At 33.5% G+C, this 24,143-nt stretch overlaps 2 protein-coding genes across 2 annotated transcripts in view; one reads left to right on the plus strand and one right to left on the minus strand.

The window, feature by feature from the left end:
• Positions 1-1,140, plus strand: part of LOC108913608 (E3 ubiquitin-protein ligase UBR4) — a 48,121-nt gene extending 46,981 nt beyond the window's left edge. Inside the window, exons 39-40 of the mRNA XM_023455234.1 lie at positions 639-795; positions 891-1,140. Of these exons, the coding sequence (XP_023311002.1) occupies positions 639-795; positions 891-955 (222 nt within the window). The 3' untranslated portion in view covers positions 956-1,140. The remainder of the gene's footprint in view (positions 1-638; positions 796-890) is intronic.
• A 3,837-nt stretch (positions 1,141-4,977) lies between these two features.
• Positions 4,978-23,971, minus strand: LOC108913610 (F-box/LRR-repeat protein 6). Its single transcript, XM_018719177.2, has 10 exons — positions 23,845-23,971; positions 22,698-23,395; positions 20,716-20,972; positions 20,503-20,660; positions 17,321-17,490; positions 17,143-17,268; positions 16,919-17,086; positions 13,025-13,244; positions 12,808-12,967; positions 4,978-9,565 (listed from the first exon to the last, which is right to left on the minus strand). The coding sequence occupies exons 2-10, from the start codon at positions 23,304-23,306 to the stop codon at positions 9,316-9,318; spliced, it is 2,118 nt and encodes a 705-aa protein (XP_018574693.1). The 5' UTR covers positions 23,307-23,395; positions 23,845-23,971; the 3' UTR covers positions 4,978-9,315.
• Positions 23,972-24,143: the final 172 nt, after the last annotated feature.

Genomic DNA, 24,143 nt, shown 5'->3' on the forward strand with positions numbered 1-24,143 from the left:
CACAATTCGGTGATCTGAGCTCCTCCATCCCAAAGATGATTTCCTGCTGGTCATAAACCGTGGCTAGGGAAACCGTGGTTAACATCACACAAACTTTTCATTTTTCGGTAATGAAATAAATATTTTATTCGGAGTCGATACTGAGATACTTTTGCAGCCTGGAACTATACAATATTTGTACAATCCTCGGTTTCGACCTATTTAGACATAATAACAATGATTAACTAAACTGCCAAGCGAACCACACCGTGTGTATTAACGGAATGGGATGGGGAGTGAGCGGGAGCGTGAGCAGAGTGCTCTGCTAGTCGCCTGTACCGGTATTATGACGTCAGGCGATGGTTCCTCAATGTTTTTCTGCGCTCTTCATTAATTTATTTCACACATTTCTTATTGAAACAAAAAATTGATTTTTGGCATACTAACTAACTAAAGGGTAAATTTTTAGAATATGCAAAAAAAAATTCAACTGATTGGGCCTATTACTGAAAAATTAGTATAATAAAGAAGTGCTTACCTACCTACCTATTGGACCAGCCCACTTTTATGTTTTTGCATTCACATGTAACTTGACCAATTTATCATGTAAAAAAAATCGGTTAATGCAAGACAGGTTTTACTAAACATTTTTTCAACAGAATGTGTCCGGACCAGATGAGCAGTGGCCCAACAACCTTGCGGACTACATCCGTCATAACGACGAGTCTCTCATGAAATCTTCAGAGAAGCTATTGGCTTATTATACAGAGGAGCTTCTACCCTGTACTTCCTTTCCAGAATTCTGTGATGTAGCAGGTAAGTCTTTATGGCGATTTAATTTGCAAATTGTGGAAAAATCCTGCGTTTTAATGCTGGCGGAGACATTTTATATATTTATTTTTTGTTTTCAGGTTTGTTGGATGCGATTACTAATCCCGAAACCTATATAAGTGATCTTTTTAATGGTATATCTTAATGTAAAAATTTTCAAGGGTTTTAAATCTAAACAAAGGCTGTACTATGATTTTATTATTTGCTTGCTGCTAGTTTGTAATGATTCTATAAGTAGACCTTTTAAAATAAATAATGCTTGTTGATGGAGTTTTAGAATACTAAATTATTGTACTATTAAATATTTAAAAATAAATTTATTGGAACTTACATTGTATTTTTTTGTTCATGAATGAATCTGTGTTAATAGACAAGTGTATGTGTGGGTGTACTCTGTAGTGCCTCTGAAAGGAAATATGCAAAGGGGTGTAATATTGTTGTCCTGGAGACCAAGGCCCAAACAACCGCAAAGCTCCCCATAAATTAGGTTAAATATAAAGTATAAAACAAGCGACTACCTTAAAATCGAGTAATATGTTTATTCTCTGCACAATTTCTGAAATAATACGGAATCTTATAAGCATCAACTGATATAAATATAGAGTTGCAAGATCCAAAGTCAGTTTTCACTCGACAGGACAAATAATAAACCTCACACTTCTGATTGGTAGAGCAGTAGAAAATTTAATCCAAATACATCATTTCCTTTTTATTATTACAAAGAAGAGTTTGACCACCTTTGCCTGACGGCTGGGTTTGTGCTTCACCATAAATTAAAAGGATTTCCTTCAACCCCAAGTTGCTATACACGTAACCCATTTTTGACACTTGAAAAATTAATGTAAACACTATCGTAAAAACAATACTAAAATTGGATTTCAGTATTCTGAATCGCCTAGGGACACGTGGAGGGAAAGCGCAAATTGCGTACAGCACACAATGCGTATGATGTTAGACTACTACTAAGGATTTTACAAAAAAATTTTTTATGGTATTGAAATTTTTTTGGACAAGTTGTGAGTCACCATATTCATACATAGTGTGTCTGCCAACATTGTTGATAATTAATCTACGACACCCTGTCCTCTCATCATCATGCATGCTGTCTCCTCAATCAGAAAATGTACCGAACCACAGGAACACTTGTAACAGTTGGTACGTTTCTGTGGTTGTTTTTCCAGCTCTTAAACACCTTGATTGCTATATGCTGTTCAATGTGATTCCATGACAACTATTAAAAACTCGCTTAACATGTATTCATACACAGTCGGTCTGCCAACATTGTTGATAGTTGATCGACGATCAGACTTTGGCGCAGAGCGCACAGCTTCGATGTTTTCATGATTGCGAGGACACCCTGTCCTCTCATCATCGTGCACGCTGTCTCCTCCATCACAAAACCTACCAAACACATCAACACACTTTTGTAACAGTTGATATGTTTCCATGGTTGTTTTACCAGCTTTATGCAACTTGATTGCTGTGTGCTATTCAATGTGTAATTTGATGACAACTATCGAAAACTTGCTTAACGCAAAATGTTATATCTTCGTGGTAGATACATGTATACTGATGAAAATTTGTTCGGTTTCTCGGAAGGCTTCCCACTACGTAGCTCCCTTGACTACTAATAGATAGTGCCATGCACTTCGCCTCAATAAAATCAGTCTTAAGTAGAGTGCGCGAACGAAATGTGTGTGCTCATCTGCTTAATTGAACAATAGACAACTGTATGAATTGCACATATTTTTTATTACGAATTCGTTATCTGTATCTGCATCACTTTCTGGTACTGGTAGGAATTCTAATCAAGTTTTCACAGAATTTAATTAATTTATTTTCAGATTTTTATTCAGTTTAGGTCGACATAAATAACTGTCAACTGTCATTTAAATGAAAAATTAAGAGATGGCGCTAACATAGATTTACGTAGTTTATTTAAATTTAGTGTATTTTATTGTCAATTCGCGGGTGATAAATGTGATTACCACATGCAAATAAATACAGTAGGCACAGTTATTATTATACAAAAATAAAAACACAACAGACCACAGCGAGGGAAAAACTGAATTGAATTCAGAGACAGGCCTGTTTAGGTATGACGGGAGCGATGGCATCGACACCGACAGCTGTACTAAGTCATGCTAAATCTACCACCGCTGCATAGAGTGGTGGAAAGAGAAGCATGGCTAGCAGCATATCAACTCAGGAATAACAACGACTGGAGGGGTAGTTCCTATTCCAGGATCATGGACACATCTATGTCGGAACCAACTCTTGGGATAGTATCTGACAGGACGGTTCTAAGGTTCCACTTCCACAAGCCATTTGAGACTCGGATAGAGGATCAAGGCAAGTGAAAGAAGAGTTTGATACCCTGGAAAGATGGAGCCTAGTATGGTTTACAGATGGCTCCAAAATGGCCAGAGGGACGGGTGCAGGAATATATGGACCCAGATGGAGTGTAAGCTATAGTCTGGGGGAGTTCCCTACCGCAATCCAAGCAAAAATTTTCGCGATAATGGCATCCCTGGCAAAGAATGTACGTAGAGGTTATAAACGTAAACTCATATATATATTCTCTGATAGTCAACCTGCAATTAAAGCTTTAGGCACACACAGGATAAGTTCAAAACTTGCGTGGGATTGTTTACAAATGCTGACTGAACTGGCCACCAATAATACAGTTAGACTATTGGGTGCCGGGGCACAAAGGCATTTGTAGAAACGAGAAAGCGGATTAACTTGCTAGGAAGGGATCCGAGACGGAGTTCATTGGCCCGGAGCCCTTCTATGGTATATCTCCCAGTGAGGTCAGGCGGGCTCTGGGCAAATGGACCGAGACAGAACATAGGAAATACTGGACTTCAAGGCCAGAATATGGCCGTTCTAAGAAGCTCATGGAGTATCCTTCAAAGGAAAGAGCAAACGATTTACTGAGCTTGAATAAAATGTGGCTCGGGAGAGTGACAGGACTCATAACGAGACACTGTCACTTTCGAAAACATCTACATAAGCTAAAGCTTGTAAACAGTCCGGTCTGCCGAGGATGTGACTCGGCAGATGATACTTCTCTGCATATCCTGAGCGAGTGCCCAGGATTTGCACGTAGTAGAATGACGCTCCTGGGGAGACGTTATTAGGAACCCAAGGAACTGAGAAAAGTGTCAGCTAGAAAGATTTTGGACTTTGTCAAAAGGACAAAACTACTTGCTGAATAGGACTAGTAGTGGGACGCACGATAGACCTAATTAGGCCACGGTGCCATGGGACTCATTAGAACCAACCACTAGGAAAGAAGGCACAGTTATTTACCGATCTAAAAAACAAACTTAAAGACAGGACTTATCCCTCACGAGTAATAAAAAATGAGTTTAGTCACATTAAAAATAATTTTGATAGTCTCATGTTATATTTGTGGGTTAATAGGTACATCTCCCTTACTGTTAGAGGCAGATTCCAAACCGTTTACTACCGCGATTCAAAAAAATGTTCTATACACTAGTGAAGCACATAATCGGATGATTTGAATAATCGGAAAGTCGGTATTCGACTATTTCAATAATCGGATGATCATCCGAGTAATCGCTCAAATTTTTGTCGAACGGTATCTGGAACTGAGATGCGGCTTGTTGGACATATCCGCGGCCGCTCATGTGTAGGGAAGATTCCGTTCCGTACATCCCGCGTCGATTCTATTTACTATAATATTTTTACATTCGAAAATGTAGGGGTCACGAATTTGATCGTTGTAAAATTATTTTTCAAACATTCTTGTCAATTGTGATATTAGGTTATTTTTAAGCAGGTATTTTATTTTATTTCTGTTAAATAATTTTGCGATCGATGTACCGATCATACTTTAATTTTATTTTCAATCAAAAATGATTTATTTTTTATTATTTCAATAATCGGATGATCGATTATTATTTTTCAATTGGATGATCCCATCACTACTATACAACAATATACAGGATTGAAAATATGTAGAACTGACAAATGTACATCATGAAGGCGATTTTCAATTGTTTGTCTAGTCTACATTTATTTGCAGAAACATCGTTACTTCACTATGGTCAGGAGACGACATTACCAGGTTGTAAGAAATAACATCCCCATTGCCATTACTTCAACCTAGTCGTATATTTATATAAATAATATACATAATATTAGTACAGATTATATTTTAAGTGCACAAATGTAAAAAATAATGTAACCATATAATATTTATCTGTTAGAAAACATTGATTTTACTGACTTGACAGAATATACAACAGAAATTTTCTACACATTTACACACACACTATACGAGTTCTAAGGTATTTATTTTATTAGAGTTCCTCAAAAGGGTATTATTTTGTACCTCAAAAAAAAAATTGCTTCCGAACATCCAGCAATATATATCTATAATTAAAAGTACACGAGCCTTCAAATATGAAAGCTAAACGCAATAAAATTAATCAATTTTTGTGGGGGATAACTTTTTAGGCACAATATTACAATCCCCTTCAACCAAAATTTCAGAATTGACAAGGCAAGATGCACCTATTTCACTTCACGGCAACTTTACACAATTCAAATTAGTTGCACTGTTTTGAATTCTAAGACATTTATTCTATTAATGTTTACTATGAAATTTTGCATCTTACTAATCTAAATATATACATTATCTCCGACCCCCCGCATAGGGTGTTTTGGAATAAGTCGGAGGCCGATGGAACATACAGATATAAGACATCTTTTTTTTCAGAAGACCAACAATCTATTATCTGTTTATGAGATATAGGGCCTCAAAACAGTGCATTTTCAACGAATTTAACAAGACATTGTAAAAAAGCTATTGTTATACGATGTTACTGGATAAAGTCGTAACTAGTGATCTCTAGCAGATTGAAAACTTATCTGCACCAGATTTCAATACATTTTGCTGTAGTTTGGAAAATATATGGCTAAAATTTGATTTAATATTTTTTTTGAATTCAACAAAAAAAATTATATGTCCATGACCTATAAGAAAACATTTTTTGACCTTCCAATCTCTAAATGGTACCATTTCCCAAAACACCCTGTATAATGTATACTTTCAATTATAGATTTCAAATTGAATAAAAATTGTTCCCGATTTTCACGAACTCTTAACGATACAGTGGTCTTGGTTAATATTGCTACCCCTTTCGAAAAATTCTACATCAAAAAATTCCAACTGCCCCTTAATAGACTGTTAATTTTTATAATATCTCTAGAACAAATACATAAACTCTTCTTCACGCGGGCAGTAATAATTTTTGACGACAATTTCAGAAACCTCCCAATAAATACTTTAGAAAACAGTTCTTTATACATTGGTGCTTGCGATAATTTCTCTAGGATAATAAATTTTATAAATATACAAGAGATTCTCAAATTCAATTGCAAGGTTTCATTGAAATTTAATATTATATCTTGGTGTTAACCACTTTTTTTTTTCTTCTCGAAAAGACAGGTACTGTACAATATTATCTTTTAATATAATCTTACAAAATCAAAACTGTAACAACTATATAATTTTCCAATTAAAATTGCCGTTAAGGGTAATAAATTCAATGACGATATATAAAATTTATAAAATTAAATAAAGCCTAAAATACAATAAATACAAATTCCGAAAAACAGAACAATCATAAAACATTTTATTCAAAGAAAAAAAATTGTGTTTTGCACACTTCAATCCTAAGAAAACTGTTTTGTACCTTAATCGCAAATATATTATCAAGAAATTATTAGATAACCGATTATCTTTGTATGACAAACAATACTTAAATCTAAGAAAACAATTATCAAAACACAATTTTTGTGTGGCAAGAATCGCAAATGTCTCAATATTATCCTCAAACATCTACCAGATTTCTTAACTGTTGCAAAAATACCCTCACCAGAGTTGAAGCTGATCACTCCATATAAAATACGAGATTTTTTTGAAATGCAATGCAAGATGACCGTTGAAATTGAATTTGTTCAGACATTTGAGCATCGATACCTCAGGTCAAATTTTCTATCGAAGATCTTCTATTACTTATAATCAAAAGAATAATTTAGCACAAAATAAAAAAAGTTTGCCACAAGGAAAGCTTTTAGTTTTTTTATAAGTGGTTTGTTTTTATTTATCATCTCTAAATGCATAAAAATGGAAAAAATAATTCTGTCAAATATCTAAACTGAAATAAAATCGTAGACTGCTCAAGATCATTCAACCAAGTTTTTTTAAAACACCAACTAAAAATTTAAAAAATGCTTTGAAAATTATTGCTCAAATCAATTTATGCGCAAATAATGATTTTATTAAAAGTTATAATATAGAGTTTGTGTTACAACCCACTATGATCACCAATTCAATGTTAATTTTCTTCCAACCTAAGTTTATTCTTCAGTTTAAACTTTATGATAATTTTACATTTTGAAATTTTAAACACCTCGTAGAAAATGTCTATTGAAGAGATATAACCTACAAACTAGGTCCTCTTCAATTTTACTCTATGCCTACTGACACAAAGTGTTGCTTTGTACTTACTGACCAATAGTTACCTTCTAATCTATAGGTATTGTGAAAGCAAGACTTATATTATGCATTAACTAACACACACACAATATCTGCTAAAAAGTAGGTAAAGTCACCAGACACAGACCAATGGCACATTAATGAGAACTAACAAGTTCAAAACCAGTCTGAGTTTCGTGGTTCCGTCTGCGAATTCTGCTGGACGGGGCACTAGTTGTTTCCCATAGTAACGTTAGTTAAAATGAATGTCTATTCAAATCAAACTGTAATCCCATATCTTCTGAATAATCAAATTTTTTATTCATGTCATTATTTTTGTTATTATTTGAGATACAAAGTTAAATTAAAACGCATCAATCCAAGAAACGAAATCAATAACAAAAACAAGGAAGAAAATTAATTAAAACTTCTAATAACGGCTTCACATCAATGAGTCGTGCAAAACCAGATGTTACAAATTTTCTTGATCAATGAGGTTGCATGTATTTTCAAGGCATGTTCTCAGTGTCATTCAAAGTGGGGTATGTAGGGTTTGACAATTTACTTCTATTGCTTTTTTGCAATAAGTTGTTAATCGTGTATCTCATTTAATAACAAAGGTAATGAGTAGTTAAAAGAAATTATTTAGAAAAATGGCGCTATAGTTGGATACAAGTCAACATTTGAAATTTTAACTAGTGCACCCTAGTGTTTAACATATTAGGAAACAAATTATTCTCTCCCACACTGTATAAGCCGAAAATTATAATTTTAATAAGTGAGATATAAACTTATAATTCAAAAAAATAATAAATCGTTAAACTCATATCAGTCTTTTGCAAAGAAATCAACTTTGAAATTAATCTCCATTTTTAGCAGTGTATTCATTTTGATGCAAAATGTATGATTGTTTGCTCTATACCTAATGCTGCATTATAAATTTTGTAGTGTTATAAATATAAATATATAATATACTCCAACTAAAGTGTGTCGCAATAGTAACCCAGGATTTGAATAGTGAGGGTGTGTAGCTGAGATTGTGCGCAAATTATGGGGAATTTTCACTAGAAGTAATGCCCCAAATGAAACAACTGCGAAAATATTCGTTGTCAAATTTGAACAAACGGATTCGGTTGCAAACAATAAAAAAACACGGTCTCGTACTGGCCATTCAGCTGAAAATATTGGTACGGTGAATGATGGTGTGGCGAAAATTCCTGTAGCCTCAGTATGCTGTCGATCATTACAATTAAAAATTTCAAAAAGCTCAATGCGTCGGATTTTAACAATGATGGCTCATCCGTCATATAGCGCTCCATTTTGTCTAACCGAAACATGTTTACTACAACATATGACCTTGCACAATGCTGCCAACTCTTCAGAATGAAAATGGCACACAATACAAATCCTACGTTACTTTTGGGACACGATTTAATAAATTCGTGTGCCTACTTTCCTCAGTCTGAATCTACTATTCCAAATTTGCCAAACTCTAGAAATAATTTTTTATAATCAAGAAAATAGTTCATAAAAAAGGTACATTTTAATCAGCGATACTCATTATCTTTTTTAAAGCAATGCAATCAACGTTGACTGAAAGGTTTGAAACAGTATTAACGTGTTCTTAAGCTCTATGCCACACTTACGAAAAAGAGGGAAAGTACAAAGAAATGTTTTTATCAGAAAAGGCCTTGTTTTATCGCAATTTTTGCCAAATTTCGTGTCCCGAGGAGTATTCTTTTACAAAACAATATATTAACCTGTAAAAATGCCTTGTTAAAATGATTACACTGAATTTACCAAAAAAAAAAAAATTGTGTAAACAAGAATGAGGAATCCTTTTTTATTAAAACTTTTCTCGTTTATTGAAAGTGATCACTAACCGTCAAAGCTCTTAACAGCGTCTTCAAAACACCGCGCTCCATTCAGGATTATTATTGAGACATGCGCAATCCTTCCGAGTCGAGTAACATCAGCTTTAAACAACAAAATCACTCATTCTTGGGTGACGCCGCCGCCTGAGCGGGTGACCGTTCGTTTTCTGACTCACTCACTTCAGTCTTTGGCTTGTCCTGTAAGCTGATCCTGAGCTCGCCGACCTGGCTGCCAGTATAGAGACGTTTTATACCCCGTGGCAGTGCCCTGCACGACTGCAAATTTATGGAATGCAACTTGGAGCATTTCGTCAGCACCGCCTTCACGGGGTCCAGACTGACCGACGAGCCGCACAGGTTGAGGATCCTGAAAATCATGCAAAATGGCCTCATCGAAATTTATAGCATTTTTGAAAGACAAAGTTTCTCAGAAATTGACAAGGGTAATATTTCAGGATCTTAAACGAGAGAAAATATTTATTTCAAATATTAAGAGTACGTATACAGGGTGTCCCATTAATATTGCGAAAAAATTCAGGGGGAGTTTCCTTGACCAAAAATAAGATAGAAAGTTCCTATAAACCTATGTCCGAAAATGCTTTGTTGAAATTTAGAGAAAATACAAGGTTTTTACTAATATCTGGAGAACCCTAATTTTGATTTTTTTGAAATTTGGTATGTTTGTATATAAAAACGGTAGACGTCTTCTGACGTAATTTGATTTATTTTATCTATTCCAGCGGCGTCCAGGGAGTCACTCCTGTTGATATTAATCAGTAAACATATGAGACGTTACTGCTTTTTCTTAGGCGTCATATGTTTTTCTAATTATGCGATAAAAAATACATCTTTTTTATCTCTTTACTTTTTTTGATATCTTGCTTCGTTTTCGAGCAAAAAATTAATAGCTTAAGTGTATGATTTTAATAAGTACTTGAACTGTGTAGTTGTCAATTCCTGCTTGTCAAAATTAAATACACAAATAGTGAAATGTGCAATATGCATGTTCTTTATGGCCTTGCCAACAGTAATGCATTAGCCGCCAGGCGCCTCTTGAGCAGAAATACCCTAAATTCTCTAAATTTCAACACCCTGTATCTCCAAAACGAAGCATTTTCGGACTTACGTTTATAGGAACTTTCTTTCTTATTTTTGGTCAAGGAAACTCCCCCTGATTTTTTAGCAACACCCTGTATATTAGGCAGCTAGATCCAATAATGGATTACATAAAAGAGAAAGTAATTTTCAATAAAAATAACATTTTTGTGAATAAGTGAATGGAATATTGTATTTTTGTGTCTCATTTGGTACTTTACAATCATGCAACATTACTGTACACTTTTGCCTTAAAATTTTTCTTTATACAAGGTTGACCAAAAAGTAACGAGAATTTTCAAATTTCAATCTTGACTATGGAGTTGATTCTTTTTTTTATGTATTGGTGATGTACCTGCCATTTTAGACAGCTGCCATGCTGAGTTTGTGTTTACCAAACAAATGTGTTAAGACTTACTTCAGTGTTTTTGGTAATTTTCTTGTGTGGTGAAATGTAGGATCAGATAGTTTGCTGACGTTTTGATTTAAAAACAGAATTAAGTATAGCGAAACATTCAAAATATTAGAGGAGGCCTTTGGCAATGATGCTATGTCAGTCACAGGTGTACCAATGCAATGGTACAAATGCTTTCAGGAAGGCCGAGAAGATATTGCAGGTGATGCCCTAGCACATCCACTAAGGATGAAAAAGTGGAAAAAATGAAGAGATGGTGCTTGTTAATACTATCACAGAGGTTGCTGAAGAAATAGGAATTTCATGGAGCTCATACATCATTTTTATGAATGTTTTGAGCATGAAACAAGTAAAAACAAAATTTGTTCCAAAACTGCAAAATTTTCAACAAAAACAACATCGCACAACCATCGCTGAACAAATGCTTACTGACGTCACTGATGACCTAGAATTACCCAACTGCGTTATAATTGGTGACAAAACGTGGGTATATGGCTATGACGCCAAAACGAAAATTCAATTGTCTCGATGGAAGTTTTCTGAGAAGCCACGACTGAAAAAAGCACGTCAAGTCTGGTCAAACTTGAATATCCTTCTAACAGTTTTTTTCTACTACAACAGAATAGTTCATCGCGAATTTTTACCAGTTGTACTGTTAACCAGAAGTACTACCTACAAGATTTACACAATTTGTGTGAGGCAATCAGGAGAAAATACCCCGAGAGACAACTTGTGGATTTTGCACCATGACAACACACCAGCACATGCCACTTGCTTATCTTGGCGAAACAGAACGCCACTGTGTAGCCACAACCACCCTACTCTCCAGCCATGGCCCCTTGACTTTTTCCTATTTGCTAAACTCAAAAGGATACTCAAAGGACGTTTTTCAACAATAGATGAGATAAAGGCATGGGATAAAAGAGAAAATTAACAATTCTCGTTACTTTTTATCAAACATGGTATAAAAAAATTATTAGCGGCACAGGACAAATGGCATAGTTTTTAACTGGCAATTCTGTGTGAACAGAAAGCTTTTAAGGCGTTAGAATTTTCAAAATATCGTTTTTTTTTTGCTTAAAAGGTGGTTTGAACCTTTGAGAATATGAAGCAAAAGGTTTTATACATGAAAACAATTTTTTTTTTTTTGTTTAGTTTTGCGCTATTCCTGAAGCGTGTCGAGCGTCTCTCATAAGGCTACCTGCGCTATGAATATACTTGCTCGGAAGGTACCACGTACCTTCTTACCTATTGATTTATAACTTCTTTAATACACTCATAAATGTCGTTAGGGAGTATGTATGTACAATTCAAGCAAATTTTAAAACAGACCAATTTTTTATTTTTTCATATCTAAACTCATTTTAAAACTTTAAATGCGTTTTTCTTGAAACACGCTTTTTCAGAACTGCACGCACCATAACTCCAACAATTTTCAATATTTTCTTTAGAAATTGTAACTACATATTTATAACAACATTTTGAAGATAAGCACATATGGATCTTTTGATAAGTTAATTTAAACAATTGTTATAAAGAAATAACTGCCCTGTTTTTTTTTTGTCAAAAATTTAACCTTTTACTTCAAATATTTGCCAATTTTACAAAAAACAATATTGTAGGTTACGAGCAAATTTTTTTTTGTTCCATTTTGAATAGTGTGTGCCGTGGAACGTCTAGACGGCAACATGCTTCAGAAGAATGGCTCCAGTGCTGCCATTTTGAAATATTTTTTAATGAAGACATTTTTCTGTACACTTAAATACATGCCTAATAACATACTTAAACAGTTTTTTTCTATTACCTTTCCTTCTATTAAAAAAAAATGTCAAAAATACGCTTTTTAGGCCGTTACAGTGGTAAAACACCTTAATACATATATTTTTTACTGGAATCAAAAGAAATTATTAAATGTTATGTTTTTTCTTTTTGGTTTATAACTACATCCACGATAGAACTCTAGTTACTAAACAATTGTATCAATTGTATTTCAAAGATTTTTTAATACTTTACCAAGTGACATATCACTACCGAGATTAATTACATAAAAAAAAATAATTTCTCAAACAAGCAATTGACTTTGACGTTCAAATTCCTACCTTAACTTGGATTCCGGGCCCTTTTCAGCCAGCGCAAACACCGCAGCATCTAACGGGGCGGCGGCCGTGGACCATGCCAAATCGACCTCTAAAAGACTGTGAGCCCATTTTTGAACAATCAATTCCAGACCGGAGTTATGTAATCTGGTTATGTAACAAGCTAGAAAACAAATGTTACTTAAGATGTGATATTAATATCGCGATAATGAAAACTTACCGCTCAAAAACAAGTGTTCCAGATCCCAAGCTGGGACCCGAACCAATCCAGAATCGGTAAGTTTACTGCATCCCCTTACGTCCAACAAACGCAATTTATTGCTGCTTTTAAGCAACCGTTCAATGCAGTCGTCATCTACTGTCCGTGAAGTAGTTGTTTGGTCCTCTTCGAGACCGGCTAATGACAGTTCTTCCAGCATAGGAAAACCAGGAGAGGCGACCTAAGACAAATTTTCCATGGATTTATGGGTAACTTCCTTGGATGAAAATAAAGGAATTTAGATCAGGTTGCTGTAGTATAATTTTGCTCATTCTTAATTAAAGAAACTTTTTTATTTAACTTTTTTTAATAATTCCATTATTTCAATGAAATTTGGTACAGGGATGTTTTTCATATAGTACTTTTTTACTTAAACATAAATATTTTCTGAAATTATTAAATTGGCATGGTTTTAATTTTTTCTTATCTATTATTTTGTACATATAAAAAAAAATTACTAAGACAGTGAATGATTTACAATAGATGGCGCAACCTATGTTATATTGCATCGGATACTACTGTAACTACATTCACTATAAGCTCTGTTATTAGGCTTCACTTTTTATTATGTGTCATCTTGTTGAAGTGTTAACAACATATTTCTTCTCAGCTCCAAAGATCCATTTGCGAGAAGTTTTAGTTTTCCTGTTTAATTTAAAGAAAAGTGCTGCTGAATTCACAAGGTGCTGTAGGAAACTTACGGTGAACATACACCTTTGATAAAAACGTGTTAGTATTGATTTCGAAGTTTTAGAAGTGGTGATTTCGATACAGTTGACAAAGAACGCCCTGATCAACCGAAAAAGTTCGAAGATGAGGAATTGGAATCATTACTCGACCAAGATTCATGTCAAACTCAAGATGAACTTGCTGAATCGTTGATCACATAACAGTTTCCAAACGTTTGAAAGCATTAAGAATGATTCACAATCAAGGAAATTGGGTGCCAAACGAATTGAAACTGAAAGATGTCGAACGGCAATTTTTCACGTGTGGTAATTATTGCTCCAATGACAAAAAAGCAAGAATTTTTTGCATTGTATCGTCACTGGCAATAACAAATGGATACACTACGATAATCCTACGCGTAGAAAATGGTGGAGTTTGTATGGTTATGCATGAACATCGATGGCAAGGCTGAATATTCATGGTCAAAGCTGATGCTCTGTATTTGGTAGGACCAGTTTGGTGCTGTGGACTAGGAGCTACTTTAACCGAATCAAACCGCCGGTTAGCTTTACCAAACACAACTGATGCGTTTGAGCAGTCCATTGAAGGAAGAACGGCTGCAATTCAAGCAAAGGCACGATAAAGTAATAGTTCAACATGACAATGCTCGACCACATGTTGCTCGTGAAGTAAAAAAATTCTTTGAAATGATGAAATGGGATCTTTTATCCCACCGGCCATATTCGCCAGATATTGTTCCATTGGATTACTACTTGCTCCGATTAATGGAACAGGGACTATCTAAGCAGCCAGAAAGATGGGAAAAAGTAGTGACTAGCAATGGACAACACCTTGAAAAATAATAATGTATACAATTCTTCATAACAAAGCCTTGAATTTACAAAAAAATTCTTCAAAATGTATTAACTAATTGTTGAATATTATGAGAAATATACAGTAACAAAAATTAAAGCTCATAGGACGGATCTAAGTGTGTTTACTTTATATTTCTGTTTATTTATTAAGACCGAGCTTGGTCCATGCTCCAGCTGAACAGACGTCTCTAGTTTTATTTATTAGCCCTAATTTACAACATTAATAAAAAAAAAGTCCTTGCGCCAAAAAGATCAGTCAGGGTTATTTTTTATGTAAATAGTTTTGACACCAATAATCACACTGAAAAAAACAGACAAATAGAAAATACAAAATTATTTATTAGGAAAAACTATTTTCACAAAAAATAACCCTTGCGTGATTCTTTTAACACAAGGATCTTCCCCATTAATTTTTAATAAATTTTTCATTAGTGGCAAAATACCGATTAAACATAAAAGTCATTAAGTTTACCTGAAATCTGAAATAGTACGTTGTTTTTTTTCCTTTGTTTATTGAGTACTTTGGTACTTCAATAATTATAGTATAAATTTTCGAAAATCACTTTGTTTTCGTTTTAATTTTTCTCAGAATTTTTACCGTTCCATCCAAAAATAATTATATCCATATTATTAATTCACGTGATTACCTCAATTTAATATTCAGTGAATGTGAAACAATCACACACTTTTAGAGTCAAAATAAGATAATTGATGATGGTAGAATCAAAATAAGATAAACATTTAAACATAACAAATTATGAATACAAAAAAAAATTCAAGGGGAAAATGCAAACTGTAAAATTGCAGTGTTTTTGGCAAAGAAATATGATCATATTTATAGAGAAGGGGAAGTGTTTTTTACTTTTCTTTATTTAAATCTATAAAATATTAGAATAACATTGAAATTTTTTGACAATTTTTATTTTGCAGTAGTAAATAAAGTAAATCTTAATAATACCTACATTATATTGTTTATCAGTTTGAATTTCTTAATTTTTTTTTTATCAAATGAATGAATAAAACAATTCCAAATGCCATTTTGTCAAATAAATATTATCGCTAATAATTTAACGAAACGAAAATGCATATTCTCAGACAAATTTAGAGGCAACTTTAGCTATTTAAGGCTATATAGGGTTAAGAATATAACTAATAAAAATGATAAACCACATATAAAATTAAATAAATCTGGTAAAAGTTCTAATTTCAAGAATTTATTATAAAACGTACTTTATTTTGATATGTTATTGTAGTGTGTAGTGCAATTTTTATAGCGACGTAGTGATTTTTCTCTGGAATGATGCAATTTAGCGGCATACAACTGCAAATGAAGCGGCTTTTCAAGAAAAATATCAGTATTTTTTCAAAATCCTTATCAAAGAATATAGCAAGAAAAAAAACAAATATTTCAGGTATTCTTAGGGACCTCTATAGTTTTTGTAAAAAATAGGGCTACTTATTTCCAGTTCGCTAGACTAAGTTACACTGAAAAACAAAATTGTACCAAGGTAACTTGATTTAAATCGATTTATTTGCATCTACAGAAGCCCCCCCCCTCTATTAATTTAAGAACTCCCTGTATAGAAAGATACAATAGTTTTGTTCCTTGTTTCTGAGGATGAAGACCAAAAACCCTGTACAGATCTTATAAATACTAAATATGAATTGGAAAAAAAATCAATTACTACATTATTAAAGGGCAGAAATTGATAAGACACTAAAATAATTTAATATTCCTTAGGAATCTATTAGGAATAAAACTTTTTTCTGTATAAATATTCACTCCGCCAATTAAGGCAGTAATTCATCAAATGTTAGGTTAGGTTAGGATAATAAATCTTATTAATGAAAATAATTTGAACATATTTAACCGTTCTGTGGAGAATTTAAAAAGAAAAACATGTCCGCTATGTGCCAAATCATTGTATACATAAATCTAGAAACGATCCTTATACATAAGGAGCATCAGCTTGTTGTACCTACTAAAATTACATAAACAAAGCATGGCAAACCATAAGTGTTTAGACAATGGTCATCTGGACTGGCAAGAACACAAATTTTTATCGACTCAATCCAGTCGTGAAGTAGTATTGTTCTATTGGCGCAAATACAAAATATTATTTATATTATTTTTATAATCATTAAAACGTTACTTGTTGCTGAAATTTATTAATTTGTACATGTATTGTGTCTATTTGTTTACATTGGTGTTTACAGTAATCAATAAGGATTATAAACTTTGCTGGTAAGTTTTTTTATCTCACTTAGTATCTATTCATTTATTTTTAATACAGCTTTTAGTTTTACTTACCTGCTCGGTCAAACTGGCGGGGGCTAGCCATATCTGACTATTGGTGATGCGCAGGACCCTCAACTTAGGACACCCAATTTGTAGTTTTTCCACGTGCAGGAGAGACATATTGTGAGCGAACGTCCTGACATTCGAGAGATCAAGCAGTTGCAAGTTTGGACAATTCGTCTGGAACATAAAAATCTCGTAACACCCCATTTGATAAACTACCGACGCACACTTACAGCGATAGCTGTCACAATCTGTGTGAACCCGGCAATTTTGTTGTGGGCCAGTACGAGGTGCGTCAGACGGGTCGACATTGTCTGGCTGAGTTGAACCAACGGCTGCGCATTTATCGGCGACGTAGACTAGAAATACACCGTTTATAATTAAATTACTACTCTGCCTTTGCAGACTTACATTGACTGATGATAAGTCGAGGCGTTCCAGCTTCTTGCTCTCCGTCGTGAGGTACTTTATGTGATCTGGCGTAATGCCTTTCCATCCGCTCAAATTCAACCCCTTTAATAGTGAGCAGTGCTCGCACAGCGCCTCTAGGAAGGACTGAATATCACGGACTTTCCACTCTCCTAAGAAATAACCCTTTGCGTCAGTTGGAAAAACTAATTATATAGAATTGGTCAAATTTTAAATTTTAATTCGGGTGATCAAAATAAGAAATGAGAGTCGGATGGATGAATATCTGGAAATATTTTTAAAAGCCGTAGTGTTCAAATTATCTGAAAACATTTGACACATAGTTATGACTTGGTCTAATTACACTCGTCGACATGATTCGTGTGGATTCAGTACGAATAGTCATTTGACGAAGATTTTGTCGCTGAAACCAAATCTGACCTCAGAAATGCTCGATTACCTAAGGTTTTTGAGATATCGTAACCTAAGAGTACAAAACAACGCGATTTTTAAACATATTTGAGGTTATATATCGTTTGGTCATTTTTTTTACAAAACTAAGAATATCATCCTAAAATACAATCCGTCCCCTTCCCAAGCAAATTTTGAATCCAAATATCTTTTCTTTTTCACCGAGATATGACGATTTGAAGTTGTCGTCTCACCAAATTATGCACTCAGATGCGATGTCCATGGTAATGGCTAGACAGTTATAGTAACCTACGACACTATAACCTTGCAAGTTAAGAAAATTGGGGTGTAAGGATCGGGGATTATAGCATCGCAGGTTACAAAGATCGAGGGTTAAGGAAATTGGGGTGTAAGGGTCAGGGGTTATATCGTCACAGGTTACAAGGCTCGAGCGTTAAGGAAATTGGGGTTTAAGGGTCAATGGTTATAGCGTCGCAGGTTACTATAACTGTCTAGCCATTGTCATTGACGTTACATCTGAGTACATAATTAGGTGAGATGGTATCTTCAAATCATCATATCTCGTTGAAAAAAAAAGATATTTGGACGATTCAATATTCGCTTGGGAAGGGGAAGGATTGTACTTTAAGATGTTATTCTTAGTTTTGTAAAAAAATTACCTATACTCCGCGGTCGAAATTATATAGAGTGACTCATACATAATATAAAAACACTATTACCATAATGCGTATAAAATATAAAATGATTTTTATATGGTTCAATATTATTTATCTTTGTGCCGCTCGCTACGCACATCGATAGAATCTATAATCGTCTATAGACTGAGTTACACTGAACGTCGATCTATATTCTATCTCTGCCTTTTGCACTTGGTAGGGAATAGGGAAATGCTTTTTTAGTGGGTGTAAACGGACTTGATTTACACGTCCTGAGAAACGTCATTGCATAAGCGTAGGCGAGGGGTCTAATTCCATGGCTATAATAAATTTATAAAGTAAAAAAACACAACTGGGGCGTTTTAAAATGCTGTAATAATTAAAATGGATCAAAGTGCCGGTTATAGCAAACCCTATAAAAATATTAGATGTTATGTTTTATTATCTTTTTTCATTATTTTCTATATCTTGTTGCCTTTTATGCAGACAGGCAGACGGACAGGATTTTCGTTCCCGGCACGCTTCATCCCCCTTACTAGTCCAAAAGCTAGCGATGAGTCACTCTCTATAATTTCGACCGCGGAGTATAATGATATTATATAACCTCAAATATGTGTAAAAAACGCGTTTTTTGCACTTTTAGGTTAGGATATCTCAAAAAGGTTAGGTGATCGAGCATTTCTGAGGCCCGATTCGGTTTCAACGAGTCAAAATTATTGCAAAATGACTATTAGTACTGAATCCACACGAATCATGTGGGCCAGTGTTATTTATTTAAATCTTAATTTTTGTTGTACTTATTCATCTCAAAGTATGTCAATTATAATATGGAGACCAAACCGAAGACGCATATTCTAGAAGAGCCTGCTCAAGAAAAGTAAAGTAGCCTAATAGAATCGACATTGCAGAAATCATATGTAATCCTCCCAATAAAAACCAACATTTTAAAAACTTTTAGAGATGATTTTAGAACAATGAAGCATAAAAGTCAGAGAAGAGTCAAAAATAATAATTTATATTTATACTATCGGTGCAATTATATTGACCATATTCTATCTCAGCTAATTTCAGTTATTCTGAAAGCTAATTGGTCAATTAGATGGGATTAACTCTCATTTTAAGTTCCTCCAAAAAGTTACAGGTGGTTTTATTGCTAAAATTTTAGCAAAAGTTAGGCGAGATTTTTCAGTACAATACCGACTGTTCGATTTTAAAATTTCATGAAATACAACTGAATATTTGTGGAAATACTAACCTATCAAAGGCTTTGGGGAAAATCTGTACATATAATCACTTACAATCCAGCATCCAACTAATAAGTTCTGACAATAGACCAACAAATTTAACAATGTAGACTGTTTAGATATAATTATTTGATCAATAAGAGAACTGGACAGAAAGGTTAACACAGAAGTTTAAAAAGCATAAATCAAGCTATCAAATACTTTTGAAATAACACGATGATAATTGTCACTAAGAGATTTATTTGATTTGAAAAACGGGGCATTTTCAAGATATTCCTACGTTTAATTTACTGTATATTTATAATTACTATGATGAAAAATATGATTTCGAATATAGGTAACATGAAAACCATTTGCTAGAAATTTTGCAATATTTTTAGTATTATCACTTTAAATTCTTTCAAAATTCACATTTCTAGGAAACAAAAACTTTATTTTGCAAAACGAATATATCTACAGTTATTTTAGGTTTATTTCTGGAAAGAGTAGTATCAGTTGAAGAAAATAGTAACTATAAAAGTTCGTTTTATTCGAATAAAACAGTTGAGAAGTTTTTTGAAAAAAACACCACTAGGTATTACAACCAGAGATAAATGTGCTTAGCAACAGCGATTCCAAAAATTCACACTCAGTAGATTTTCAACTTTTATCAGATAAATAATTAACCAAAGTTTCATCAGTTTCAGACATTTTCAGACATATTTTAGAAAATCTGATTGTTTTTTTAATTCCAACACCCTGCATCTTGAAAATTAAACGTTTTCGAATGTTCCTTCATAAGATCTTTGTTTGTAATTTTGATTACCCATCCGAATGCAAATGTTAAATTCCTATGTATATAATTTCCCCTTACCCATATTGAGATCTTGGCACTTCATAAGCCTGTTAAGTATGAGCCAATGGATCCTCAAATCGTTCCTGTACTTCTCCTTAACATAATTCAAGTCAGCTTTGGACCACAACGATGGTAAGAGAGACACATCACGCCACAAACGACATACTTTGCCGAACCTACGATAAAATTTCATTTCAACAATACCGGGGAAATATAATTAAATCATGTAACCTTATTAGTGACGGAAGGCATCCGTCCTGTGCGACTGCAAAATGAAATATTCTTTCAAGTATCGGAACTGGCAAAATTTCGGGGCTGCCCCAGGGCCCCTGGACTAGGGGTTCGGGTTCCTGCGTGCTGGACACGTCGTTGTCGCAGGCCGCGGCCGTCCTACTTCGTTTAGGTTTCTTTTCATAGTCTGAAGCGTCGGTATCGGAAGCTATTTTGTGTTTTTTCCGACGACCTGATTTCTTTTTGTTAGGGGTTAACTGAAAAAATGTTTTCATAGAAGATTTCACACGTTTATGACAGATATAAGGTAAATGACACAAATAATCCCATTGCCCAACTCTAACCATTACTATGTGAACTTAATTTTTTTTTTCTAGAATTATTGTTTCTTTATGAAAGTGAAACATCAATTTTAAAGCTTCAAAAAAAAATTCTTAGTTCTTTTAATGTAATTAAATTAGTATAGGAATAATTCTCTTCAATGGCAATCCATTTCTTAAAAACGTATATTTTATTAATATTTTTGTTGAAGAAATTAGTTAATTTAAATTGGTGATATTTTTTTATTTTAAATTGAAATTTATTTTACGTATATGATGTCACTAAACAAAAAATTGGAAAAATTACTAAATATCTGTTATGTGGTAACGTACCTAACTGTTAGCAATTTCTGCACATATATTCTAGGTACGATTCTATAAATCCAATGATGCTGTGTCCTACACTAGAGGTAGCTACAGTCTCTTCGATAATTGAAGAGATAGAAAAAAGCTCCTTTGCCAGATTGAGCAATTTGTTACAAATTGAATGACTTTGTTTGTTTGTAAAATGCACCATATAATAATTATATAGAATACCAATTAAAACTATATTTGAAAAATTTAATAACTAGAAACTTAACATTTGCTGGGCATGATGGTACTTATCTGCAATAATTTTTTTTTTAATTTGTAAATCAGTTTGTCACTAAAACAGATTAAAATATTCTAAAAATTACTACATTTGCTGCAAGATTAGAAAGTTTAACTTAATGACATCACAACGCATATTTAAATTTTTTTAAGGACTTAAATGAGGTCAAAATGAAAAAATAGCGGCCTCACTTTTTTTAATCATTTTGTGATGTAGTTAAAAAATTATAAAACACCCCATTATAATCAAGCCTTAGTATAACAAGAACCATAAATGTTTAACTGTTTAACACAACATTCGACCTATGCATAAACTAATAAATTCTCGATAAATTAACAAAACTCAAGAACTAATGGTACTTTTTTAAAACAATTAAAATATTCATTAATTTCTGTGAATTCTGTGAACCCACAAAAAGTTTAAAGGGGGGACCTTGTGAGAAAAAGTATATATTTTATTTAAAAATATAAAATAAAAAAATAATAAAAACACACTTCTAAGAGCCACCACATGACTATTGTCATATAAAAAAAATACTGGAAAATATCGTTTGATCCACTAACAATGCATAACTAAATACTAAACAGATTTTCAATATGCTTTGAATTTTAACTAAAAAATATTCACACTACGTTAAAAATTATTTATAATTATTGTTAAGTGCCTTTTTGGTTTTTCAATGGCAATCAGTATTTTGCAACTTCCAAAATTATGTGCTTTGTAACACATATTTCAACAGTTTTCTTTACAATTTTAAATATATACTTACCTATTTTTGTAAGCAATTTCATAACGTTCACAATACTACTTTTATAAAATAATTAACCATACCATAACTTAAATAAACCAACAAATTAAATAATAAAACCACCAAATATTTGATTCTTTTTTTTTTCATGGCTATCTACAAAAGCACCAACTATTTGAATTTATTTTTTTCCATGGCCATCTAAGTTTAGTTTAGTGATTTTTATTCATGGCCACCTAGTGTTTTCATTTCAAATTAGTAACATGGCACACAGCTATATTTATACAGAGAAAAATTAAATTTGAAACAGTTAGGTACTCACCTGTACTTGTGTAGTGAAATTGCTTTTTTTAATTCGAATTTTAATAGTGTCTTTGTCACCACTGATCTGACTATGATACATGGCCACAAGCGCCTTCCTAGGTCTTCCCCTCCCGGGTCCACTAGACAACTTCTTCTTCTTATGATTAGTTTTCCTCACAACACCATTGCTGTGTTCCGAAGGCTCAAAACTGACATCCCCAAAGGATTTTTCATTATTAATATTGTAAGGATCAGCCGACTGGGCTTCCATGTTTTGATAATCGGTGGTGCTACCATCGTTAACAGAGTTTGTATCCTCGGAAACATTTGCAGAACAATTGTCGCTTTCTTCTTTCACCTCCATCTCGGAACTGTCTTCACATTCTTCCTTTATAGTACTTTGAGATACACTCTCGTAAGAATCACAGTCTTTTAAAACCTCATTCTTTTCGTTTTTAATATACAATGAAGACACCATTTCATCACAAATGTTATTATTTGGTAACAAATTTTCACTGCACATATCACCGTTCATTCTTATTTCCTTTCCACTTTTTATTACTCTGGAACAGCTGCCCTCCGGGGAAAAATCAGGTGATACCGAGTTGAAACAGTTGATGTTTGACATTTTCTCGGTTTGTTTTACATTGTACAGCGGTAGAAGTAACAGAGATTTCCTTTAGGTAGGCAGTAACATTTCTGATATTTGATTTTCACCTGAAACAACATTTACTGTGTTATTTTATAAATGATGCAAATATTTTAACCATTTATAGTGTTACAAGTAGACAAAATGCTAATTCTTGAATTTTATTTGTATTCTGATTGAAATGTATAACCTACATAATTCCAGGTTAGACTATAGAAAGGAGGATGTAGGATATTCATCAGAAAATTTTGAATTCGGCGGTTTTCATATGTAGTATGTAGTGTACTCGTAAACAATCACAAATGACAGCAGCAGAAGATAGATACGAATTTATTCGTTTTCGATTTCCACAAACAACTATTCTTCTTCAGCCGATTATAAAACTAACATAAATTTAATAGTTGTGCAAATCAAAGCAGGTTTACCTACTTTTCTGCAGTTTAATAAAAAAAAATCGTTATCGGTACTTCCAAACATTTATTTATTACAAAGAAACCCACATTTTTAGGGCACTTACCACTTCTTTTCGAAGTCAGTACTACGCATTTCACTAAGAATCACATCACAAAATCAACTAAGCCACTAAATTATTGAATATTTGTTCTCTTTTGAAGCAACTAATGTTGATGACCTTGTTACCCAAGATGCTGATATTTTTTATTTTTGTGAAATGAAAGCGCTAGTGGCGCCTCGGCACACATTTAATTTAACTTTCTTCTATGCCAGCGCCGCCTAGGACAGACAGCTCGAAACATAAACTAGAGCTCTATATTCGAATACTGGACTCTTGATATAGAGCTTAGAGCGTTGTTTTCT

The sequence above is a fragment of the Anoplophora glabripennis genome, unplaced genomic scaffold (assembly GCF_000390285.2).
Source record: "Anoplophora glabripennis isolate ALB-LARVAE unplaced genomic scaffold, Agla_2.0 scaffold590, whole genome shotgun sequence".
In the NCBI taxonomy this organism is placed as follows: Eukaryota; Metazoa; Arthropoda; class Insecta; order Coleoptera; family Cerambycidae; genus Anoplophora; species Anoplophora glabripennis.

Bases quoted from the DNA above. Each gene is read 5' to 3' on its own strand.
- LOC108913610 (XM_018719177.2), bottom strand. From the start codon at position 23,306: ATGTCAAACATCAACTGTTTCAACTCGGTATCACCTGATTTTTCCCCG. The intron at 20,973-22,697 runs GTGAGTACCTAA...ACATTTTTTCAG, and splicing joins ATTTCACTACACAAGTACAG to TTAACCCCTAACAAAAAGAA. The intron at 13,245-16,918 runs GTAAGTAAAACT...AATTTGTCTTAG, and splicing joins CCGCCAGTTTGACCGAGCAG to GTCGCCTCTCCTGGTTTTCC.